Source organism: Gopherus evgoodei, chromosome 6 (genome assembly GCF_007399415.2).
Source record: "Gopherus evgoodei ecotype Sinaloan lineage chromosome 6, rGopEvg1_v1.p, whole genome shotgun sequence".
Lineage (NCBI taxonomy): Eukaryota > Metazoa > Chordata > Testudines > Testudinidae > Gopherus > Gopherus evgoodei.
The window spans coordinates 54,399,313-54,426,029 of record NC_044327.1 but is presented as its reverse complement, the minus strand read 5'-3'; the positions used below and the strand labels follow the sequence as shown (position 1 = coordinate 54,426,029).

The following is a 26,717-nucleotide window of genomic DNA, read 5'->3' as shown; positions in this document are numbered from 1 at the left end:
TTTAAGGTTTATTTAAGACCTTAAAAATTAATAGCGTTGGCTCACAAAGGAGCATATGAGTCTGCAGTAGAAGTAAGGTCATCGTAAAGAAATGTGTTCGATTTTGAGTACACGTTTTGATTGTGTATTATAAAGTAAGTAAAGAAGTGCAGGAAGAGCAAGAGAGCTCTCCCGAAGAAACACCACTCTCAGCTTCAGCAACCATGACATTGTGAATCACTCGACTAGATCCTGTATGCACAAAGCACAAAGCATCCCCAAGGGATTAGTTTTGCCTTTACCCACAAGTCAGATAAGTATTCTGACCTAGAGACATAAGAGACTGTAACCAGTTCCTCACGGGAATTTGTTAAAAAGAGCAACAGTGACTCCCAGTTTTTAATCTGCAGTATATACTCCAAAGTAAGCTTGTAAAAAAATTAAAAGCACAGTTTGCGTAAAGCTATTGACTTATTCAGTGTAATGTTTCCACTATCAAGCAGTTTTATGTGACGTTTTATGTGACGTGCAGATTCAACTTAAACTTTTCCCCTTTATATATTGTCACTTTAGTGGCTTTTAAATGCACTGTATATTGTACTAGATTGCCTTCACAGGAAAGGCGTTTACTAATTTACAAAAAGAAACTTTTTGATATTTACAGAAATTAAATCTTTCCAATTCCTTTCTTGATATGACTTTTTGCCTTTGTTACATATTTGCTGATTTCTTTGGTATGTGTTTAGGTGAAGCATCTACATAAAGGAGTTTACATATAGTGCCACAGAGTCAATGTTTTTTGTGCACTCTTCTAGAATTGTGTTTCCAACACTATAGGGAGGCACTGTTTTGTTTGTTTTGTTTTTAATAACCAGAAAAGAGGAAATGGAACGTCAAAAAACCCATTGTCTTAATGGAGTAACAATATTTTTTCAGAGCTATCGGAGCCTTTGATTGACGTTGGTTAGTCTCAAAGCCCACGTCCACACTACAGTGTAAAATCGATGTTATTAAAATCAATTTTATAAAGCAGGCTTTATAAAATCGATTTTGCGCGTCCACACTAGGGCTACTTACATCGATGTTGAGCGTCCATGTTCCCTGGCGTCCATCTTTTCCCTGAGTGTTGCACTCTGGGTACCTATCCCACAGTTCCTGCACGGGTCCCTGGCCTTTGGAATTATGGGTTACTACCCCAGTGCATGATGGTATCAAAGTCCCCGTCCTGGGTGGTTCTGGGTACAGCCTCCCCCCCCCCCTTCCTGTAAACGGCACACAGTCAGTTCGCGCTGTTTTTACTGGCTGCAGTGAGGGAAACGCCATTTTGCAGCAAGCATGGATCCAGGTCTGCTCTTGTCCTTGATCGCGAATACTGTAAATACTTCACGCATTGTCGTTCTATCACTGCTGACCCATGATGCAGAAATGCAAGAGAGAATGCTTGAATGTGGGGACGACAGCGATGACGAACTGGAGAACGAGTTTTCTGACACCCCAGGCCCCTGCACGTTGGAGATCCTGACGGTTATGGGTGAGGTTCTACCCGTTCCGCGCCGCTTTTGGGCACGGGAAACAAGCACTGACTGGTGGGACCGCATAGTCCTGCAGGTGTGGGACAATTCGCAGTGGCTGCGGAACTTTTGCATGCGTAAGAGCACTTTCTTTGAACTTTGTGACTCGCTTTCTCCTGTCCTGAAGCGGCATAATACCAGGATGAGACCAGCCCTCACAGTGGAAAAGCGAGTGGCAATAGCCATATGGAAGCTTGCAACGCCAGACAGCTACCGGTCAGTCGGGAATCAATTTGGAGTGGGAAAATCTACTGTGGGGGCTGCTGTGCTGGAAGTATCCAAAGCAATCATTAAGCTGCTGCTTCGAAAGGTTGTGACTCTGGGAAACGTGCAGGCCATTGTGGATGGCTTTGCTGCAATGGGATTCCCTAACTGTGGGGGGGCCATAGATGGAACCCATATCCCTATTTTGGCACCGGAACACCAGGGTGCCCAGTACATAAACTGCAAGGGGTACTTTTCGATGGTTCTGCAAGCCCTGGTGGATCACAAGGGACGTTTCACCAACATCCACGTGGGATGGCCAGGAAGGGTTCACGACGCACGTGTCTTCAGGAGCACTACACTGTTTAAACGGCTGCAGCAAGGGACCTACTTCCCTGACCAGAGAATAACAGTTGGAGATGTCCAAATGCCTATAGTTATCCTTGGGGACCCAGCCTACCCCTTGATGCCCTGGCTAATGAAGACATACACAGGCAGCCTTGACAGTGCTCAGGAGTTGTTTAATTACAGGCTGAGCAAGTGCAGAATGGTGGTAGAATGTGCATTTGGCAGGCTTAAGGCGAGATGGAGAACGCTTCTTACTCGCTCAGATCTTAGCCAAACCAATATCCCCTTTGTCATTGCTGCTTGCTGTGTGCTCCACAATCTCTGTGAGAGCAAGGGAGAGGCCTTTATAGCAGGGTGGGAGACTGAGGTAAACCACCTGGTCGCTGATTATGCGCAGCCAGACACCAGGGCAATTAGAAGATCACAACAGGATGCTGTGCGCATCAGAGAAGCACTAAAAAGTAGCTTCCTCATGGGCCAGGGTACAGTTTGAATGCTGATTTTCCTTTCAATTGATTGCTGCCCTCCCCGTCTATGTGGTGTTGCTGCTGCAAGATACTTTCCCTGCAGCATTACTCAATTGCGTGCTTAGGTTACTTGCGAGAGCTGTCCATTGGAAAACATATAATTCTATATTTCCCAATTATTACCTACCTCCACCATTAGCTGCTTCCGTCTGCTGCTAGGCACTGTACTTGCAACCTCCCTTAACTGCTTTTTTATTGAAAAATAAAGTCACTATTATTTGTTAAAAGAATTGTGCTCTTTATTTAAAATCAGACCCTTTCATCAATCAAGCATCATGCTTGTTGTTACAATACTGTGCATGAAATTTCATAACTCAGCGTTCTATGGGGGACGGAGCGAGGGAGGTTTGGAGGAAGGGCAAGGGAGGTTGGAAAGAAGAAAGTGCATCAGAGAAGACAGAACAGGAATTCTCATGGACCAGGGTACGGTATGGCTGCTTTCTTTGTTTTCCCTTTATTACCCATATCCCCAATTGTCAAATCCTGATGCTGATAACTAGCTTCTGTGCAGCTTTCCAAAGCTGCTTGCTTTACTTCATTACCAAGCTACTGTCACACTGCCTTAATAGCATGACCTGAGAGTAAAAAGAGGCAAAGGTGCCATGGGAGAAGTTTGGATCATTAGAGGAGGGAAAAAACAGGACACAAAGGCCTTTTCAATTTAATGAAAGCCTTCTGGTTGGAGTGTCCGCAGCGGTGGAGGGGGCTGGTGCAGAGAGCCTTCCCCCACGCGTTCTTACACGCCTGGTTCTGGAAGGTGTGGGACAGGGTGAGTACTGAGGGAGGTTATACACGGGCTGTAGGGGCATTCTGAAACCACGGAGCTCTTGCAGCATATCGCGGAGGATGTCAGTCTGATCACGAAGAAGATCCACAGTTGCTGCTCGCCAGCGCTGATCTTCCTGCCACCTGACATCATTTTTGGCGTCCCTCCTGTCTTCGCATTGGTCCCTCCTGTCTTCGCGTTGACTGGCAGCCTCCCTGTACTTTGCGACCAATTGTTTCCAGTCCCCCTGCTGAGCTCTCTCTGTACGGGTTACTGCCATAATTTCGGTGAACATGTCCTCACGCGTCCTCCTTTTCCTCAGTCTTCTTATGATACCCCCCCCACGTAGAGGAGAAGCGAGAGGGAGGCTGGAGAAATGTGCAGCTGTGTGTGGGGTGGGTGGGGATTGGAAAGAGTGATAAAAGAATCATAAGAGACACATTTCACACAGCAATGCATACAGTCTTTCTCCTCACTGACCTGTGCCTGTTATCGAACCTTGAACATGTTACTTTACCACAAGGTCGCCTTAGGATTCCTTTAATACTTATTGCTTGTGGCTGAGGACAAAGATTTCTGCTCAGACGCAGGTCAGGGGAGCACACAGACCGTGTCCCGAGAAAATGGTAAGTTAATAATGGCTAGTAATCCCTGTAGTAGATTGTACTGGTAATCAAGCTGGTCTCCTTTCCCGGTTTGATCTCGCGTTCCCCGAGCAAGCAGGTCTCCTTCCCTGCGGTTTGCTGGGTGGTTCGGGGAACGCGAGAGCAAACCGCGGCGAAGCTGGTCTCCTTTCCCGGTTTGCTCTCGCGTTCCCCGAACAAGCAGGTCTCCTTCCCTGCGGTTTGCTGGGTGGTTCGGGGAACGCGAGAGCAAACCGTGGCGAAGCTGGTCTCCTTTTCCGGTTTGCTCTCCGTTCCCCGAACAAGCAGGATGAATCCGCCCTGTTACAATGGAGACTTTTCCAAAAACCACCTCATGGGTCACTGTTTTAGGAAAGGTTTTTAATCTACTTGGTCAGTGACTCTAAGTACAGGTAGTGATTTGAAGCACCCAGTAAAAAAGGCTTACATTAAACCGAAACTTTTATTAAAAAAAATTACACTCACCAGAGGACGGTCCCTCAGCTTCATTTTCTGGAGTACTGCCTTGAGATGGCTGGCAGGGAACCTCAGTAAGGGTGAGGAAAAGATCCTGGCTGTTTTGGGGGATAAAATGCTCTGTGCTCTCTGCTGGAGCCTCCTCCTCTTGGTCCTCATCATACTGATCATCGCCATCAAATAAATCTTCCGTAGTGGCAGGAATCACGACGCCCACCTCTGAATCCACAGACAAGGGGGGGTTCGTCGTTGCGCTGTTCCCCAATATTGCGTTAAGCTCGTCGTAGAACTGGCATGTTTTGGGGGCAGAGCCTGACCTGCCCTTTGCTGCTTTGGTCTTCTGATACGCCTGTCTGAGCTCTTTCACTTTCACTCGGCACTGTAACGAGTCCCTGGTATGTCCCCTCTCCCGCATGGCATTAGAAATTTTTTCAAAAGTTTTCTCATTTCGTCTGCTTGAGCGCAGTTCTGAAAGCATCGACTCTTCTCCCCATACAGCTATCAGATCCTGTAACTCCTGTGTGCTCCATGCTGGAGCTCTTTTCCTATTTTCAGGAGACTGCATTCTTCTCTCTGCTGCTGAGAGCTCCACGCTGTGCAAGCAGGAAATGGAATTTCAAAGTTCCCGGGGCTTTTCCTGTTTACCTGGCCAGCAATAGAGTACCTTTACCTGTGTAGAGCGGCCACTAGAGCACTGTGGGATACGTCCCGGAGGCCATTAACTTCGATGGCCGTCCACACTATCATAAAATCGATTTTAAGAAATCGATTTTGGGTTTACTCCTCTCGTTTAGATGGAGTTCCAAAATCGATTTTAGGGACCCTTAAAATCGATTTTATGCACTCTGTAGTATGGACAGTTACAGCTTTAAATCGATTTAAAGCTGTTTAAATCGATTTAAAGCTCTAGTCTGGACCTGCCCAAAGTGAGCTGAGCTGATGTCTGTGTAAGGTCTTGAACAAGATTAGAAAGGAAATCAAAAGATAATGTACCTATTGAGCTTAAATCAAACTCACAAAAGCAAGGAAATTCAAAGAGTTAAATTAATTCCTTAAAGTGCAGTTCTGCTTTGAAACCTGATCCTGTAAAACTGGTATTGCAGAGTTTTGTTGTATTTCACATATACCCAGTTTACAAATCTTTATTCGTAAGCAAGGGTCAGAAATTTGTCACCCTTACTCATAATACTTGGTGAGTAGTCCCAATGACAATGAAACTACTCTTGGAATAATCTGGCCACAATGATGATTTTCTCCACTTTTGAGCCCTGCATGCTTAACAAGGGGTAAAACATCCTGTTCATCCTGGCTGTAACTTCATAAAGATTCTGCAGTTGTAAGTTATCTAACAATTCTGTTGAAGATGTGTAATACAGAATAGAATCCAGCTCTTTCTCCATAGCTGCATTGACTCCGCGGAATATATTTTTGCCACTAAAGTAAGAAAATATGTTTCACAATACGCAGAGAGGACAGATCTGCTGTGTAAGAGAATACCATTTTTGCAGTCACTTTTACCATGACCACAACTGCACTACGATGTATTTTATTTCTGGGTATATCAACATAACAGTATGTACATGGTACAAAAAACCCATGATCAGTAATGCTTACAGTAATTTAAATAGTAAACTCAATTCACGCTTCAGTTTGGTTGGCAAAGACACCCCACAACATTTTAGTTCATAATGCAGATAAGCTATACACAAATATAACATGAATAGTAAAGCCATTGTTTTTACAGGTGTAAAATCAATTTTGCACTATGGCTCAGACTATGGGAAGAAGATATATATAGTGATAACATAAAGAGCCACAATTTTCTCAGTTCAAAAGATTGCTGTGACTAGAGGGGCTCTGAGGGCATTATACACTTTCAGTGTAAATTGGTTTTTTAAAGAGCTTGTTTTCTACCACATATGATCAGATCACTACAAGCCCAGCTCTGTATTCCTTGTGTATTCAAAATTCCCTTTGAAATCACTAGGAGCTTTGGATGCTCAGAAATGCAGAATGAGACCCAATATTTAACTATCTGGGGAAAGGGGAGGATAGGACTGAAAAAGTACCCCGTTCTATGAAAAGCTGGTTGTTCCATGAGGCAGATAAAATGCTGGTGTTCTTATAATATTATGATTCATATTTTTTTTTAAAGTAGGGTTGTGGTGAGGATTAAGTTTCATTCCTGGATTTTTAACTGAAGGAAATAATTTTATAAACAATATTCAGAGAAGAATGGTGTTAATTTAAAAAGCTCCATTTGCATTCAGTCTTTTAGTACAAACTAGTCTTGTAAAAATAATGAGGGATGGTTTGGGCATTTGCATTATATGTAATAAGGACTTTCATTTGTTATTACATCAGTAAATCACAAAGATTACAATGAGTTTAAAGATTTGCAATGCAAATTACCTTATGCTTACGTATTAACTATTGAAGCATAAAAGGAAACATTGTCTTCACTGTTATTCAGCTCACCATGTTTTTTTCTACTGCTTGTAGTTCAGAGTTCCTTAGAGCATTATTGGATTACTCACATTTCTTGCGAACTTCTAGTTTCAGCTTGAAGAGATGCATTCAGAAATTCTATATTGCTAGTTGTGCTGTAAGAATCATTCAAAAGGCAGCAATCTCTTCAGAAAAAATTAGTAAAGTCCTATGAAAAATTAACACATTGGGCTTGCTCCTACAGAATTCAGTAGGATTCTCCCCATTCACTGACTTGAGTGGGATCAGGATCTGGACACACTGGGCCCAAACCTCAGATGGTATCATTTATCATAGCTCATTTACTTCATGTCACGAATCAGTGTCAATTAAGATCAATGGAGAATCTGATCCATTGTATGCTAAGATGCCAGTGTTTCAATGAACCAGAGAAATGTGGGGCAGGAAGGGACCTCAAGAAGTCATCTATTCCTTCCTGCCATGCTGAGGTAGGACCAACTATATCTAGACCATTCCTGACCACAGTGTTTGTGTAACCTGTTCTTCAAACCTCCAGCGACAGGGATTCCACAACCTCCCTAGATAACCTGTGTCAGTGCCTAAATATTCTTTTTCCTAATATCTAATCTAAATCTTCCTTGCTGCAAACTAAGCTGATAACTTCTTGTCCTACCCTTAGTGGACATGTAAAACGGTTGATCACCATCATCTTTATAATAACCTTTTACAGATTTGAAGACTGTTATTATGTCACCCCTCAGTTTATTCTCCTCTAGACCAGTGGTTCTCAAACTAGGGCTGCCGCTTGTTCAGGGAAAGCCCCTGGCGGGCCGGGCTGGACCAGCCCGACCCGCCAGGGGCTTTTCCTGAACAAGCGGCAGCCCTAGTTTGAGAACCACTGCTCTAGACTAAACATGCCCAATTCTTTCAACCTTTCCTCATAGGTCATGCTTTATAAACCTCTAATTATTTTTGTTGCTCTCCTCTGGACTCTCTCCAGTTTGTCCACATCTTTCTTAAATTGTGGTGCCCAAAACTGGACACAACTAAGGACTCATCAGTGCCAAATAGAGGGCACAAATTACCTCCCATGTCTTATATACAGCAATCCTGTTAATGCATCCCAGAATGACATTGACTTGTTTAGAACTGCATCACACTGTTGATTAATATTCAATTTGTGATCCATTATTGCCCCCAAATCCTTTTCAGGAGTATTGCTACCTAGCCAGTTATTCCCCATTTTGTCGCCATACATTTGATTTTTCCTTCCCAAGTGCAGTGCTTTGCATGTGTCTTTATTAAAATTCATCATCTTGATTTCAGACCAGTTCTCCGATTTACCAAGATCATGATGCATTCTAATCCTGTTCTCCAGAGGACATGAGAGTTTGCTGCAATGCACTAATGACTTGTACAGAGCTATCAGTGCATAGCCCCTAGGACCCAGGTGGTGCCTCTCCTCACCTCCACCACATGGGCTTGGGAGAAATTGCAGCTTGGAACCAGTCAAAGGCTCCAGCCAGTAGGAGCAGGAGCAGCCAAAGCAGAATGTCTTTTGGATACTCAGAGAACTTTCTATAGTTTTGACTGTATTTCCTCTGCCCTGTGCTGATTGGCTGTTTGTTCCATCCCATCTGCACTGTAGCTCTCTCCCCCTCCCTTTTCCTTACAGTCTCTTCACCTAAGTTTCACTTCACACCAGTCCCTTTTACCCCCTTTTCACCTGCCATGTCTCCTCACTCCCTCATACCCTCCCTTTCCTTTATTATTAACTTATCCCCTCTTAAGTGTACCCACCAAATAATAATAATGAAACTAACATGATGTTTGCTGCCATCACATTGTTCACTCTACTTCTATGTTCTACCTCTCTCCCTATCCTGCATTTGTCTTGTCTGTTTAGACTGTAAGCTCTTCATGGCAGGGACCATTTACTACTCTGCATTTCTACGGTGCCTAACACAATGGCTGCACACTCTTGGTCGGCACTTAGGCACTACCATAATAAACATTTTACATATTGTCAGTAATAGCTACCGACTTTCAGGATTCTGAGCTTTTCAAGAATGCATGGAAAGATACAGAAAGGGTTGCTATACTAATTACAGCTGCCAGGGCGAGAAGTAGGTTTTGTAGTAGGTCCTTTACCACTACCATCACCTCCCACTTTGCACAAAAAAGTATTTTTCTCCACAAATTTAGCAGGATAACAATGAAGAATGCGACTGAAAATTTAAGGAAAAATTTAAAGATGATTGTACTATCTAAGGGTATGTCTACACTGCAACTGAAACCCTGTGGCTGGCCCAAGCCAGCTGACTCGGGCTTGTCAGGCTTGAGCTAAGGAGCTGTTTGTTTGTGTTGTAGATGTATGGGCTCAGGCTGGAGCCCAGGCTCTAGGACCCTGCAAAGTGGATCTGAAATACAGAGGTGACTGACAATAATTATTTTATTTACACAAGCAAACACATTTACAGAAGAAGAAATAGCAATATGTTGAAGTGATGCATGAAATTAATAACATCTTTTCTAAATATTATGATTTTGTATTTTCTGCTGTAGGATCTTTTGCTAATAGGCCTATTACATTTTTGCCCTTTCGGTTCTTAGCATAATAGGTTAATATTATCTATGAGTAGCAAAATATTCTAGAGAGGTTGGTAATAAAGTGAATTAATTAAACATTTTAAGCTGGGATATTGTTTGTTCTGTTATCAGATGTCATCTCTGCTGATCTGTGCAGTGCATAGAAGACAGACTTCAATACGAACCTCAAGATCTAATTAGTGCCTCAGTTGACCAACAAGGCTCTGAACAGCATTTCCTATCTAATGAACACATTCCCCTTTTCTATATAATGTAATTACAGACCAGGCTGTTTCCCATTAATCAAAGAAAGAAAACAGCCTGCTTTTTCTTTTCTGTTGTATTATTGAGAACATGCTTCCAATTAAAGTCGGTGTTTGTTATCTCATCAAAGGATGGTGTGACTTAAATGTATTTTAAGAAGGGTTAATAATACTTTACTCTTCTTTATTGCTTCCCATTTAAGAGAGTACTTAATTCATTTTACAAACAGTAATGAACATTCAGAACAGTTTATGAGGAGGGGAAACTGAGGCACAGAAAGAGTGAATGACTTGCCCAAGAGTGGGTAAGTAGCATAGGCAAGTATATGACCAAGATCTTCTAACTCCTGGCCCTGTGCTTTAACCACTAGTTACAATTATAATTCATTACAATTAGTAATCTGACAGAAGTAGGATGTTCTTACCTCAGAAATCAATAGTGCATTACAGTAAATGATACTAGCATGACAGGTATAGTTTGATTGGGCAAGTTGCTGTTTGCATCACTCCCAGAGCTTTGTATCCCAGTGATTATAATGTAGTCAATTAATCATATTCTGTGGAACAAAACTAACAGATTTGTTAAATGAGGTTAATTTGCTTAATCAGTGTTGAGAAGCTCTATCCATTTGGTTGTTGCAATAGGAATTATTAGCTACTTGAAGCTGCTCAGGTGTAAATTCAAGTTTCTGTTTAAAAAAAAAAAAAAAAAAGCTTCCGTCACTCAGCCTCCGTAATAACTGTGCAGTAAGGATCTATACAGATGATGGTTTATATATTGATAGATGCTTATGAGAGGAATTGAGCGCTTTCCAAAATTCAACTTGTACATCATCTGTTTTGACATTCTACTAAAAACTGCTGACATGATTTACTACTGTGTGCATGAACTTAAAAATGATATCTGGTTTTCCAGGTAGAATAAGTAAAGATAAGCACAAGATATCAATTTATTTATGAGACTTTATTTGCCCATTGTAGGCCCTACTTGAACTTAAATAGATAATAGATAAAATATACACGATTAATATGCAATATTTGACTTTAAAACTGGGATGTGAAAAGTAAATCACAATAAGTTAACAGGTGTTTATTGGCTTGCATTTTTTAACATTTTTCCTATCTAACTGCATTTATTTTCTTCCTCCTCCAGATGCAGCAATTGTTCCATGAAAATTATGAACACAACCGGAAGGGTTACATCCAAGATCTTCACAACAGTAAAATACACACAGCTATAACACTTCATCCAAATAAAAGGCCAGCCTACCAATACAGACTCCACAATTACATACTGAGCCGCAAAATTTCAGAACTACGCTATCGCACCATCCAGCTCCATAGAGAAAGTGCCCTAATGAGCAAGCTCAGTAACAGTGAAATAAATAAGGAAGATCAGCAGCTGGGAATGATGCCATCTTTCAATCGCTTCCAGCCCCGTGAAAGGAATGAAGTAATTGAATGGGAATTCCTGACAGGGAAGCTTCTTTACTCTGTGGCTGAGAATCAGCCACCCAGACAAAGCATTAATAGCATTCTGCGGGCAGCATTGGATGACATAGTGATGCAAGTAATGGAAATGATAAATGAAAACTCTAAATCTAGAGGAAGGCTTATTGATTTCAAGGAAATACAATACGGCTACCGTAGGGTTGATCCTATGCATGGAGTGGAGTACATCCTGGATTTATTGCTTTTGTACAAAAGACACAAAGGAAGAAAACTTACAGTTCCAGTGAGACGTCATGCTTACCTTCAGCAATTGTTTAGCAAGCCTTTTTTCAAAGAGGCAGAGGAACTGGATGTAAGAAGCCTTGTGGAGAATATTAACAGTGATACTCAGTCTTTTTCTTTTCTTTCAAATTCTTTAAAGATTTTTTCATCATTTCAGGGCACCAAAGAAATAGGAGGACATAGTGACAAGAAAATACATATTCTTGTCCCTCTCACAGGAAGATATGACATTTTCTTAAGATTTATGGAGAATTTTGAAAAGACTTGTGTTATTCCCAGGCAGAACGTAAAGCTGGCAGTAATTCTGTTCAGCTCTGATTCTGGCCAAGATTCCAGCAAACACAGAGAGTTAATTAAAGAATATCATAATAAGTATCCGAAGGCAGATATGACCCTAATTCCTATGACAGGGGACTTTTCCAGAGGTTTAGGTCTTGAAATGGCCTCCTCTCAATTTGACAATGACACTTTGCTGCTATTCTGTGATGTTGACCTGATATTCACACCAGACTTTCTTCAACGATGTAGAGATAATACTATTCAAGGGCAGCAGGTTTATTATCCCATCATCTTTAGTCAATATGATCCAAAAGTAATATATGGAGGCAACCCTCCCGGTGACAGTAACTTTGTTTTCACAAAGAAAACTGGATTTTGGCGAGACTATGGATTTGGAATCACTTGTATTTACAAAAGTGATCTACTGAGTGCTGGTGGATTTGATACCTCAATTCAGGGCTGGGGACTTGAGGATGTAGACCTCTTTACTAAAGTAATAACTTCTGGGCTGAAGGCTTTTAGAAGTCAAGAAGTAGGAGTTGTACATGTTTTTCATCCGGTTCAGTGTGACCCTAATTTAGACCCTAAACAATATAAAATGTGCTTGGGGTCCAAAGCAAGTACATTTGCATCTACCATGCAGCTGGCTGAACTTTGGCTAGAAAAACATTTAGGTGTCAGGTACAATCGAACTCTCTCCTGACATTCCAGCTCATTCTGCCTTTTTGGGGGAGTTTACCTCATTGTTTTTCTTTTTATTTTATTGTCATATTCTTAAACTCCTCTTTGTCTTCCAAAAGGTGTATTTTGACCTCAAAAAAGATGAGACTGCTGTACACTAATATTTCCAATTCCTACTGAGCTGGTTAGATGTGTTACTTTCCTATGCCCTTTATTCAAAACTGACTGAACTCATGGCAATCAAATGATCCCATGGGGGCACATCCATCATGAGAGACTGCATCAAAGGAATGTTCTCTTTGGGCTTTAGGATGCAATATCAGTCTTTGTTGTGTTTGTCAAACTTAATGTGATACAAATATTTACTGGTGAAGGTACCACAAAAGTGCTTTATGCTTCCTCTGGGGAAGGAACTCTGTAACATAAACTTGAGTTTTATAATTTATACAAGGACTTATATATATAAACACTACTTTTCGTCATCTTAAGAATTTTTAAAGTAAATGAATAACTATGATTGTACCTTTATTTTTTAAAAAAAGAAAAACTGAGGAGTGTCTTTCCAAATGCAACTGGTACTGGTTACCAAGGTCCTTAAAAGTCTTATTGTAATAATGAGCTCCTCATTACTGTCTGCTCTGTGCGAATGAACTTTATTTTCTCAAGGGAACATGATTTAATCAAATACTCATGTACATTTTAGAAGCTGTGTGAAACAATGTCCTTCATTTGCTGGCAAGAAGAAACTATGACAGAACATGATTATTTATAATAAAGTATAGACAAACAGTATTCTTTTTCAAAACATAGAATAAGTTGCTGTGTCTCTTTTTAAAATGTCTCTAATATATAAATGATTTTCTTTTACATTCCTTTCATAAAGCTGCACTTGATACAAAGGGTGACAAAAAGGGTTAATTAAAATTGCCTTTTTTACATTTGTGCATTAATATTGGTATTCAGAAACCAACCACTGTAAAATTTCAAAAATTGTAAAAAATAATAATTATTTAAGTATGAAAATTTACTACTGCTGGTCAAAGTTCCTTGCCAATATATTTATGCTAGTGAAGGTTATAGGACTGTGTTAAGTTTTATCTTTCTGGACAGCCTGAAATTGTCATATTATGGATCTGTGGAGTATTGAAAATGAAACCAACATAAGAAAAAATAAATATAAAGTCAATTTTTATACTTAGGTTTTTTGTATAGGGAAAATATGTAATCATTTTAAACATTATTCATGTTTTCTCTTCAGATAGTGTTTTCTTGCACAAATTTTCTTTATCTTTCTTTTTGACACACATTTAGAATATTTTACTCAGAGTCTTGGGTAACAACTTGCAAAGCATACACAAGAAACCATCAGATTTTAGCCAAGCTTGAGTTAATATGTTGGATGTATGTTATAACTAATGCAGTTGACTTTAAACTGTATTGCAAGAAGAGCTGGGCAAATGATGCAAATAAATATCCCTCAAGTATTTGTTCATATGTTTATGCAAACTTGTTTTGAATATGTTCAGCCCCTTTGTATTCTCTTTCCAAGTGACTGATATTTATTGTACAGACATACAGGAAAATTGTCTAGAGGCCTGAAGACCTGTTGGCTACCCAAGACTACTGCAACAGAGACAGATTAAGTATAGATCCCACAGATCCCTTCTGGTTGGCAGAAGGCTCAATAGAATTCAAATCTAGAAATTAATCCTTGCAAGGAGAAGGCATCACCGGTGGAGAAGAGTGGGGACACAGGATTTGGGCCCAGAATTGGCCGCAGTTGCCCTCTGATGTCTCTTGTGTTTCAATTTAACATACTATCATGATAAACAGTAGGAGGCATGATCTTTGCGCTAGCCCAGAATTTATAATACAGTAATATGTTTAATTCAAAGTTCAAACACAAGAAGTAGCAATAGGCAAAGGGCAACCCAGGCACTGAGACAGGAGAGCTCATTAAAAAAATCACAACATGAAGTGATGGCAGTGGTACTTCCAGCCCCCTTTATTTCAACTGAGAGAAGACTATTGCCATCGCCCTTCATCTTTGTGAAGAAAGAGGTGGTGCTGGTGGAGGTGGAGTTGCAATTGCCCAGACCGCCTTGGAAGGACTCCTCTTCTCTCCTTTTCCTGCAGGCCAGTCCACTGCTGCTGACACAAATGTTTGGAGAAAGTAACTTTCATAGTTACATGTGAAAATATTTATGGAACCCAAAATTTAAATTTGCATAACTATTTATACCTAAAGTGCTTGCACTCTTGCTCAATTAGGGAACCAAGAACAGGCAACATGATTAATCTGACCAAACACAACTAACCAAGACAGCTCAAATAGCAAATGTCAGAAAATGAATACTCACCGGTAGATGTCTGTCATCTGGCCATAGCCCTGGAAGAGCTTTTGATCTGCTTGTGTATATTCCAGTTCTAATTACACTGGATAGCATATTGACCATGAAGTATTTGCTCAGCTCAAATTAAAAAAAGAGACCAAAACATTCATTTTAGTGGTAATGCTGTACAGAGGGCTTGCTGGTTTGAGTCGTAAGTGATATGTCAGTACTTACTATTACAGATATGTATTTACTGCACGACTTCTTCATTTGTTTACATGATGAATTACTTTGTCACAAACCTGATTATAAATGTTCATTATAAAATACTGCATTGTTTTTGGAATAACTGTCCTGAGATAACAACAACTTGCATTAGTTTAACGTATAATGCCCCTTTTAATAAGATCATAATAAAAAAAATACTGAGACAAAAACATTAGAGTGATGTTATGGATGTGTAGGTAAGGGCACGAGTGTCCACTGTTTGATTGCTCTTTTCCCATTTTAATCATATTTTAACTGTAAAATGAAATCTCTAGTATGTGTGTATACTATCCCTTTGCATGCATGTAGTCAATGGATGAACAATAAAATAGACTGTAATCTCACAGTCTCCTGGAGATGGAAATAGGAGAGTTACTTTAATTTTCTGATTACTGACAAATGGGTTGTGCCTATTGGTACTTCTGCCTTTGGGACACTGCTCTGCTCAGAAAAATCAGAAAATTAAAAAGAAGTAAGATATTTGTTTCTCTCCCAATGCAATGTGCTTTTCACAGCAGTTAAGTTAATACATTTAAATCTTCTAGATAAAGGATCCCTCTGAGGCAACTTTACTGTCCCCTAGACTGCATAGAATACACTCGAGGAGCAACAGGACATGGTGGGAAATGTCTACGCTTCACTGATTAGTCAAGCAGAGTGTGAGAGACTTTTTTAATAGTGACCTTAATGAGCCCATGTGCAGGTGAGAGTTACAGTGCTCCAGCTAAAATATTGAGGCAGAGCTGCCAATGACTGTAATGATTTTAATACGTTATGTGACTGCACTACAAATCTTTGCTATTTAGATAGAACATTTCTGTACAGCATGTTATGAGCATTTTTCCACAATGAAGTAACTGGGTCATTTTAACCTTTTGGGTTTTCTGCAAAAATTATAAAAGTGATTAATTAACATACGGATTAGTCACATGGAGAACATTTAGATGACAAAGATATCTTTAAGATATGGCAAGAAGGCAGCTGCAGTCTGTTGCTTTTGCTTTCCTGCACCAGTTGAAATGATTAAAAAAACATGGCTGAGAATTAGTGAATTTCTGTCTAGTGAAATGTTTATGTCTGAGCTCTGTTTATAAAAGGAAAAAACAAATATCCCTAAGGCTTCCCAAAGTTAACAAAACAAGCAAGGAAACAAAAGAGGTTGTATGAGAAATATACGCAAGTTTCGTTTTAGTAGTGGTAGTAGTTAGGGTGCTGAAATCAATATTTACTACTAGTGAATAACAGAAAAAAGCTTCTTTTACTTTAAGTAAAACCAAAAGTTAAATAACAATCAATTCGTATTCTTTTATTCCTTCCTAATTTTCTGCTTTTTTTTTTCATTTTACTCCATCTGCATTTATTCACTTGACTAATGATCTAGGTTTCCATGCTTCACCCTCGCTTTCCCACTTCATTTTTTCTTTGGTTCTTCCCTTTTCAGTAGATGTTGCCACAGCATTCGAACGTTTTTGAAACAGTGTGATATTTCCAGTAAGGTTTTATGATGTCACTGCTATATAAAAATACTGAGCTCGAGCACTTTGCCGAATGAGTTTCCAGCTCTGTTACAGTTTCCATTTGCTTGTCACTTTAGTTTAAAAGTATCCTGCATGGTATTACTTCATTCTTTGCTCTCGTCTCCTTCAGCTTGGAATCCCACCCAGATAAGAAGTCCTTAAGCCTAGGAAAATGAATAATGTTTGAGGGGTTCCTTGGTTCCGATTTTGGCAGTACAATGGCACAGTTGGAATTCGAGACCTGGAGTTATCATTTGTAAGTCTAAATGTAGAAGTCTGTAGACTAAGGGGTGTGAAATAGATGATAAATGAGGATATTGATAATATAGGCATGATGGAAAGTTGGTGGAATGAGGCTAATCAATGGAATGCAGTAATACCAGGTACAAAATAGATAGGAATGACCGAGTAGATTGTGCTGGGTGTGGGAGTGTCACTATATGTGAAAGAAAGTTTAGAGTCAAATACAGTGAAAATCTTAAATGACTCAAACTGTACCGCAGAACCTCTATTGATAGAAACTTCGTACTTGAACAATAAAAGTATGACTGTAAAAATATACTACTGACCACCTGACCAGAATGGTGACAGTTACTCTGAAATGTTCAGGGAGATAAAAGAGGCTACAAAAGCAGAAAACATAATAATAACGGGGGATTTCATGTATCCTCATATTGATTGGGCATATATCACCTCAGTAAGGGTTGCAGAGATAAAATTTATAAATACATTAAATGACTGCTTCTTGGAGCATCTTGTCCTGGAACACACAGAGGGAGAGGCAATTCTTGATTTAGTCCTAAATGCAGCACAGGACCTCATCCAAGAGGAATAGTCCTAAGTGGAGCACAGGACCTGATCCAAGCTGAACCACTCGGTAATAGCAATCATAATGTAATTGAATTCAACTCCCTCGTAGGAGAAAAATGCAAAAGAAAGCCACCCCAGTGGTATTTAACTTTGAAAGGAAAATGAGGAAGCTAGTTAAACCGAAATTAAAAGGAACAGTCACAAGGGTGAAATGATTGCAAACTGCATGGAGACTATTTACTAACACCTCAACAGAAGCTCCAAGTAAATGTATTCCCCCAAATAAAACAAAAACAAAAATGATCCCAAAGTACCCCACCATGGCTAAATAGGAGAGTAAAAAAGGTAAAAAAGGAGGCAAAAAGTCATCCTTTAAAAATTGGAAGTCAAATCCTAGTGATAAAAATAGAAAGGAGCATCAACTCTGTCAAGTCACGTGTAAAAGTATAAAAAGACAGGTCAAAAAATAGTTTGAAGAGCAACTAGCTAAGGACACAAAAACTAATAGCAAAAAATGTTTAAGTACATCAGAAGCAGGAAGCCTGCCAAACAATCAGTGGGACCAATGGACTATCGAGGTGCTAAAGCAGTACTCAAGGAAGACATTTCAGAGAAGTTAAATGAATTCTTTGCCTCAATCTTCACTGCAGAGAACATGAGGGAGATTCCTACACCCGAGCCATTTTTTTTTGGTGACAGATCTGAGGAACTCTCTCAGACTGAGATATCAATACAGGAGGTTTTGGGGCAAATTGATAAATTAAACAGTAATAATTCACTGGGACCAGATGATAGTCACTGAGGAGTTCTGAAGGAACTCAAGTATGAAATTGCAGAATGACTAAGTGTAGTGTGTAAATTGTTGATTAAATCAGCCTCTATACTAGATGACGGGGAGTAGCTAATGTAACACCTATTTTTACAAAAGGCTGCAGAATCAATCCTGGCAATAACAGGCCAGTAAGCCTAACTTCTGTACCAGGCAAATTGGTGGAAACTATCATATAAAACAAAATTATCAGACACATAGATGAATAGTGTTTTGGAGAAGAGTCAACACAGCTTTTGTAAAGAGAAATCATGCTTCACCGATCTACTAGAATTCTTTGAGGTGTCAAAAATATGTAGACAAGGGAGATGCAGTTGATACACTGTACTTGGCCTTTCAGAAAGCCCTTGACAAGATCTCTCACCAAAGGCTCTTAAGCAGAGTAAGCAGTCATAGGATGAGAGGGAAGGTCTATTAATGAATCAGTAACTGTTTAAAAGATAGGAAACAAAGAGTAGAAATAAAGGTCAGTTTTCACAATGGAGAGAGGTAAAGACTGGGACATACACACACACCTCCCGGATCTATACTGGGACTAGTGCTGTTCAACATATTCAAAACTGATCTGGAAAAAGGCATGAACAGTGAGATGGCAAAATTTGCACAATACAAAATTACTCAAGATAATTAAGTCCAAAGCTGACAGCAAAGCATTACAAAGGGATTTCACTAGACCAGGTGACAAAATGGCAGATGAAATTCAGTGTTGATGAATGCAAAGTAATGCATATTGGAAAACATAATCCTAACTATACATACAAAATTATGGGGTCTAAATTAATTGTTACCACTCAAGAAAAAGATCTCGTTGTCATCATGGATAGTTCCCTGAAAACATCCTCTTGATATGCAACAACAATCAAAAAGGCTAGCAGAATGTTAGGCACTATTAGGAAAGGGATAGATTATAAAACAGAAAATATCATAATTTCACTAAATAAATCCATGGTATGCCCACACCTTAAATACTGGGTGCAGTTCTGGTCTCCCATTCTCAGAAAAAAATCTACAGAAGAACTTCTGAGTTATGTACACCAGAGTTACAAATCGACCAGTCAACCACACCCCTCATTTGGAACCTGAAGTATGCAATCAGGCAGCAGAAGAAATTAACAAAAAAAAGGGCAAATACAGTAAAGTACTATGTTAAATGTAAACTACAAAAAAAGGGATTTTTTTTTAAATTGACAAGGTAAAGGAACTTTTTGTACATGTTTCATTTAAATTAAGATGGTTAAAAGCATCATTTTTTTCCTGCATAGTAAAGATTCAAAGCTATATTAAGTCAATGGTCAATTGCAAACTTTTGTAAGAACTACCATAACATTTCTTCCTAATTATGGGCATTTCAAAATTATGGACTCCCAAGGTGTTTGTAACTCGGAGGTCCTACTATATTAGCCTTTGAAAAAGTACAGAGAAGGGAAACAAAAGTGATTAGAGGCATGGAACAGCTTCCATATGAGGAGAGATTAAAAAGACTGGGACTTTTCATCTTAGAAAAGAGACTACTAAAGGGGATATAATAGAAGACTATAAAACCATGAATGGTATGGAGAAGGTAGATAGGGAAGTGTTATTAATGTAACACAAGAACAAAATTAATAGCCAGTTTAGAACAAATAAAAGAAAATATTTCTTCACAAAACATACCGTCATCTCTTTGCCACAGGATGTTCTGAAAGCCAAAAGTATAATTATGTTAAAAAAAAAGAATTAGATATATTCATGGAGGGTCCATCAATGCCTATTAGCCAATATGGTCTGGGATGTAGTCCCAGACTCCTGGTGTCCCTAAACTTCTGATTGCCAGTGTGCCCTGTTCTATTCATTCCCCCTGAAGCATCTATCACTGGCCACAGTCAGAAACAGGATACTGGGCTTGATGGACCATTGGTCTGATTCAGTATGGCTCTTATGTTATCTCTGTGGTATGATCATTGATCATTAAAAACATCACAGAGCACATACAAGATTATACAAATTATATTTGTACATGGCGGTACAATCATTTGTATAGGTATTTAATGCCTCATTACCTAATTTTGCACTCTCTCTATATATATATATGTATACACACGTAAATTAAAGGTGCGATCTGTCTATATATAGGTAACAACATAAAGGCTCAGTGCTACTTCAGTGTTTGGTCAGCTTTAGTCAAAAGCTTAACTAAACAGATGGAGTCTGAAGTGCATTGGGCAGTTTGCCAGGTTTTGGTTCTGTTGCCATGCCAATGGAAGTAGGTTTCAGAAATGAGGGCCCTCCATTGCAAACACTTTTCCTGCAGTACAGCAGAGTTCATCTTTAGAAACCAGCAGAGAGACCAACCGGGTGGGAGAATTACTGGACTACTTGGGATCTGGCCCAACTTATGTTGCTGGCCATACTCTGTGGTTTTCTTTGGTGTGAAATACTTTCTTATGGTTGGATCACCAGTTCGTCATTAACTCAGGACTGCTCTCACTCAAGTTTTTTAGGAAATATAATTTGTATTTCACAAACCATGATGTACTTTGTAAACCACTGCACTTGAGGATATCACTAAACTCTGCTAATGTCAATGGCTTTGTTTATTTTGCACAGACCTTCACAGAGGGAAACACAAAAGGAAATTAGAACAAAACCTACAAAAAAGGTGAACAAAATAATTGATATAAACAAAATATGGCTGGCATATGGGATGGCACAAAGGTTTTATTGCCAGTTATTTGAGAAGACTGCCATGACTTATTTATGACTCCACTGACGGCAAAACAAATTTTATACAGTAACATCCCATACCATCACAAATTGTATATTTCTCACACATTCATTCAGATGCTGCCTATATACCTAGAAAAACAGTGAACTGACTGGAATGTTTTGAAGACACTCATAGGTGGACTTTGACAGATATCTCTGGGGAGAGAGCTTCCATAGGATTATGGCTCAGAACCAAGAAGACCTTGTTCAGTTCATATCAAACCGCAGAATGGAGAGCAAGGACAATCCTACCAACCTCAGCTTCCTTGGACAGATATAAAAAGAGAAACATGAATAAATACATATTCTTCTATTTTATAAAATGGAGAAATCTAATGACTTCATAATACTAATGTTTATGTTTCTGCCATTCAATATGGCCACCAGGACTATATTCAAAATAGAAAGTTACCACCATTATGATCAGTAAGAAAGGGATGTGAGATTATAGTAAAATGAGCAATTAAGATTGGCATGAGTCTTGTTAATTCAAGGATGTGTGTTTTTGTAGCTTTTTAATGATAGTGTAAAGTGAACTAATGATGTGAGATAAGAGCATGGGAGGAAAGTAGCAGAAAGCTGGCTGAAATAAATCAGTTTTAGGAGGGATTTCCAGGAAAGAGCATGAGGTTGCCTACAAGAGAAGGAAGGCTATTACTATATAGCATACAGACTCACTTCATCTATGAGCCAATATTTAAAAAGTTAGGTATGCATACATATTTGCATATGCTTATGCTATGCATGCAAATATTCTGTATTTGTATGGATCTATGTCCAGTCCCCTCTGGGTACTGTTGTGTGCAATTATATGTGTCTAACTTAGAAAATCAGCCCTTTACTGATTAGCTCAGAATGTGGAGGAAGGAATGATAGAGAACTATTTTGACTGCAGCTCTTTGGATGTCATGAAGAAAAGGACGGGAAAGTGAAGGCTGGAGGGCAAGTGGTTGTGGTAATCAATGTGGTAGATAACTGGGGCATGGACTAGCGTCAGCAAGGATGTAGAGAATGTAAGGGCCCAGAAGGGGTGAAGCAGAGAAGATTAATTATGGAAATTCTGCAGAGGAAGAAATAGAAGAAATGAGCAAGTGTCTGAATCTGGGAGAAGAAAAGTAGGGCTGAGGAAGAGGAGCCTATGTTGTGAACCTGAGTGATGGGAAGGATGACGATGACAGCTGATGGTAATGATGTTACTCAGAAGAGAATTGAATGTGTGAGAGCCCAACTTTAAAATATAATTCAGTTTTCACTCTTTTTTCTGCAAGCTTTTCACCCTGTCTCTCTGCAGTAACTTAGCATGCATAGCTATGTGGTTGAAATGAAGCTTGCTTGCCAATGTTTTCTTACTCAGCACATTGATTCAGTTACTTTGCTTGATGAGAAATCCAGAGTACATATGAGTTATTACTGTGAATATTTTCCATTATTAACATTGAGCCTTTATAAAGTAAATGGTACCAAATGGAAGAGACGCAGTACAACGAGACATATACCACACCTGTGCCTGTAGGTCAAGGGATTCATGAAAATATAGATGTCTTTAATGAAACAAGTTATAGAAGTATAAAAAGGTGCCTTTGGTAGAAATGAATTAATAAAGCTGTGTTTTAATGTGTTAGAATTTCCGTTCCTATGGTTAGGTTAATGACAGCATTTCCACTTTAAATACTGTTGTTTATGGGAAGTATATAACAAATAGCAGATTAAGGATGGATTCGTGGATCCAGGCCCCAGGATGGGAAGGTCTCAAAAGCCACCAAACTTTGGATCAGCATATATGTAGAAGGAGGCCCACTGTATGAGAAACATGGGGCCAGAAGAGGTCTTAGGCACAAGAGCTTGCAGACCACTGTAGAGATGACTCTGGGTTCTCACAATTTTTCTGCCTCCTAATAGTTCAGTGTGTCACCATGGAACAAGATCTGAGGTTGTGTGAGGAAATGCCATATTCAAACAGGAGAAGGAAAACAAAATGGGAGATGTGCAGCAAGGTCAGCAAGGAAACTACTGCATCCACCAGGATTTAGATCCAACATCTCTCTCTCTCCCTGCAACTCCACCCAACCCCCAAAAAATCTTGGTGAGGGTGTGTGGTATCCCAGCACTAGGAGGGCATGTATGCGAAGAAGAAAAGGAGGAAGGAAAAGCACTATGGGAAGGGCATGCTCTGAATATACATGAATATGGGCAGAGATGTGGGAGGAGGGCAGAGAGAGAGAGACCCCCCCCTAGTGAGGATTTGGACCAACAAGGGCAAAAGGACAGCACTGTGTCTGTGTCTGACTGAAAGTTGTTAGTGATAGGTAGGAGGTTGGGGTCAGTGAAGTGAGAAATTTGAGAGTGGAGTAGAACTAGACAGGATAGAATAAAGGAAATGAGGGAAAGAAAAACAAAAAAAAACAGCAGAAGTTGAAGAAGTAAAAGAAATTAAACTGAAAAACAGGCACTGGAAAGGGTGGAGAGAAAAAAAATAACGCAAATTGAAGGAAGGAAATTGAGGTAAACTGACAGAAAACCAAAGAAACAGAGGGACATTTACTAAATGAATTTAAAGAGCAGTTGAAACCAAGAAGAGGGTCAGAGTGACTGCCTTAATTATTATTATTAAGCACAGAGTACAGAATTGTATTGCTGTACCCCATCAGTATACAATGGGGAACATTAAGGATCAAATGCTAGGCTGAGGTTAGAATCTCCCTGTTTTTGTTGATTTGCGTCAGATCCTTAAATTTCTCCAATCATTTGTATACTGATAGACTCCATGGAAAAGACTCAATGGGGTTCTGTATCGTATATTATCTAGACTATGTTAAAAAAACCTTACATTGGAGAACAAGAGAGAGCTGTCTTAAAAACTAAAAGTGGGCACTCAGTAGGAGAGACATACCAGAGCTAATGTTAAATTGTGTCCTTTGAGCCACATATTTCCTTTTGGGTGAGGGATTATCAATTTCCTTAAATACAAACAGAAAGAAAGTGGCACTTTTCAGTAAGCTTCTGCTTTGTCCCACTTTCCTTTGTTGTCCCACCTTCAAAAATACAGCTATCGGTCCACTTAAGTGCTGGGTGGGTTGACAAATTTATTAAGGACAGTGAAATAAAATGTTTCTTTTTATTGTATGCAGTGTAGTTGTAGCTGAGTTGCTCCCAGGATATTAGAGCGACAAGGTGGATAAGGTAGTAGCGTCTCTTGTTGAGACAGACAAATTTTCAAGCTTACACTTTTATTGAAGAAGAGCTCTGTGTAAGCTTAAGAGCTTGTCTCTCACCAACAGAAATTGGTCCAATAAAAGATATTACTTCACCCACTTTGTCTCTTTTTTTAGTAGTATTATCAGAAGAAATCTGATTTTGGTTCAACTCTTGCTGTAAGTGTGCCTGTAATGGTGCCTTGGTCTCCTGGTCGGAGGGAGGCCACTCAGGCTCGTCCTGCTGGGTCAGAGCCAGAATCTGTCCAACTGGCAAGAACCTCCCAATAGGGCTGCACAATTGACATTCCCTACCAGGCTTTAGCATCTCCAGTAGGCAGCCCTGAAACACAGTCTATCCGGGGTGGCTTTGGCCTGGGTGGGGCTCAGGCAGCCAGCAAACACACAGTCTCTAAGGGGCTGGCTGTAGCCTGAGTGGAGTTCAAGCAGACAGCAAACAAACAGTCTTTAAAGGTGAGTGGTAAGGGCGCTCCTGTCCTGGACTAGAGCCTCCTTGCACTGTGTAGGGGGTCAGCCAACTGGAGTGGGATGGCAGGGGGACGTGGGCCCACCCTACTCCACTGCATTCCAGCCCAGAGCCCGGGCAGGAGCAGAATTGGCTGCCCCTGTGTTGGTGGGGATCCAGCCACAACACGCCGACTGAGCCACTCCGGGCTCTGCAGCCAGCTGCTCCATGGCTGCCCCTGGGCTACTTCCTGCCTCCCTGGGGTTCGGTACCTGCGGCCTCCAGGCCTCTTCCAGCTCTTCAGGGTAAACCGCAGCAGGTACTCCAGGCCAGTCATCATCCAGGTCTGGGGATCGGGAACAACCAGGCGCAGGTTCCTCTCAGGGCCTCTGGAGAACCAGCCAAGCGACCTCCTCCATAGCAGGTTCTCCCCCAACTGAGCTGCAAGGCCAGTCTTTTATACTTCCGGCCTTGCCCCGGTCCTTCCAGCGAGGGGGGCAGGGCAATCTAGGCCCTGCCCTCCAAGGGGCGTGTAATGGTGCCTCGTTCTCATGCTCAGAGGGAGGCCACTCAGACTCACTACAGTGCCCATTTAATACAGTATTATATATTCCAGATAAAATTATTTGTCAACATGCTAGTAGCTAATTTATAAAACCATGATAAGATAGATGCTTTTATGATGTCACCACTTGTAAAATTGCTGAACTAGAGCATTCTGCTGAATGAGTTCCCAGGTCCGTTGCAAACAGTTTCCATTTGCCTGTCACTTTGCTTTAAACTGCACTGCATGTTATTACTTCATCCCTTACTCTCCTGGCAGCTTGAGTTCCCAGCTAGAGAAAGGAACACAAAATTTTTCCAGACCTTAAAGTGTATCTACAAAATAAGGACCTGCAAGCTATTGAGCACACTATACTCCCAGTGACTTTAGCTGAAGTTAAGTACAAAAAAGGATCAAGCCCTTCAAAAACATAAAGATAAAAAGGTGAGCTTATCAGAGGAGCCTAACAAAGGTAGGTGCCCAACTCCTTTTAATTTGAAAATGCCACAATAAAATGTATAACAATAAAAATATACCGTACTTTGTAATGTCACATTTATTATAGTATTTTTTTTATTTTAGTCACTAAAACTAATCAGTGCAACTAGGAGATGCATTACTTAGACATTTAACTGCTCAATCTTGCCTGAAAATAGTATACATGGTATTTATGAAAATAGATTTAAATGCCCATGAAAAGTTACTCTGAAAGAAAAGCACAGCAGAATCTCACTAAAACCACATTTCGCTAATCCAGACTCTGCAGCATATGCACACGCACACTGGTGAGTTCTCCCAAGTCTCAAAAAATATTTAATAGCAGATTTTTATAGTGAGGTTAATTAAAATGACTGTTACTTTTTTAAAATGTGCTGCTTAATATTATGAAATATTGTAAATAATCAAAACTGTAGTGTGCAACAGCTGCCTATAGATAACTAAAAAGTGTCACAAAATGTATATTGCATTTTTATTGTGTTTGCACATGCCGTGATTCAGCAGAGTGCTTAATTTAAAAAACTGAAGTCAACAGGACTTAAATTAAATGCTTTGCTGAGTAGGGTTGTGTTTAGGAACATGCCATTCATGAGTTAGGCTATGTCTACACAGTTGAGTTGACTTAAGTTACATTGATGTTCATCCACTGCTGTAATTAAACTGCTTTTGCACATCCACACAACACTCATGATGGAAGTGCACGTGCACAGTTAGTGCTCTTGCATTGACAGAGAGAGCAGTGCACTGTGGGTATCTATCCCACTGTGCAACTCGCCACAGTCTACCACTGGGTGTTCTGGAAAGGGATTGCAGTGCCTCAGGCTCAGCATCCCATGATGCAGTTTTCTTCATCTCATCATTCCATGGACTTCCTACTACATTTCGTGCCACTTTTCAACAGCCTCTGTAAACTGCGCACCCACCACCTCTGTCTGAAAACATAGATCCTGCACTGCTCTCCAATATTGTGATGAGCATTATGAACACAACGTGGCTAATCCTGCAGTATTTCATGAGCTGCTAATCTC

General features: G+C 40.1%; 1 protein-coding gene across 1 annotated transcript in view; it reads left to right on the top strand.

The window, feature by feature from the left end:
* The window catches only part of CHSY3 (chondroitin sulfate synthase 3), a 244,260-nt gene extending 229,035 nt beyond the window's left edge, over window positions 1–15,225 (top strand). The window contains exon 3 of the mRNA XM_030567761.1: window positions 10,949–15,225. Coding sequence (XP_030423621.1) covers window positions 10,949–12,511 — 1,563 coding nt within the window. The 3' untranslated portion in view covers window positions 12,512–15,225. The remainder of the gene's footprint in view (window positions 1–10,948) is intronic.
* Window positions 15,226–26,717: the final 11,492 nt, after the last annotated feature.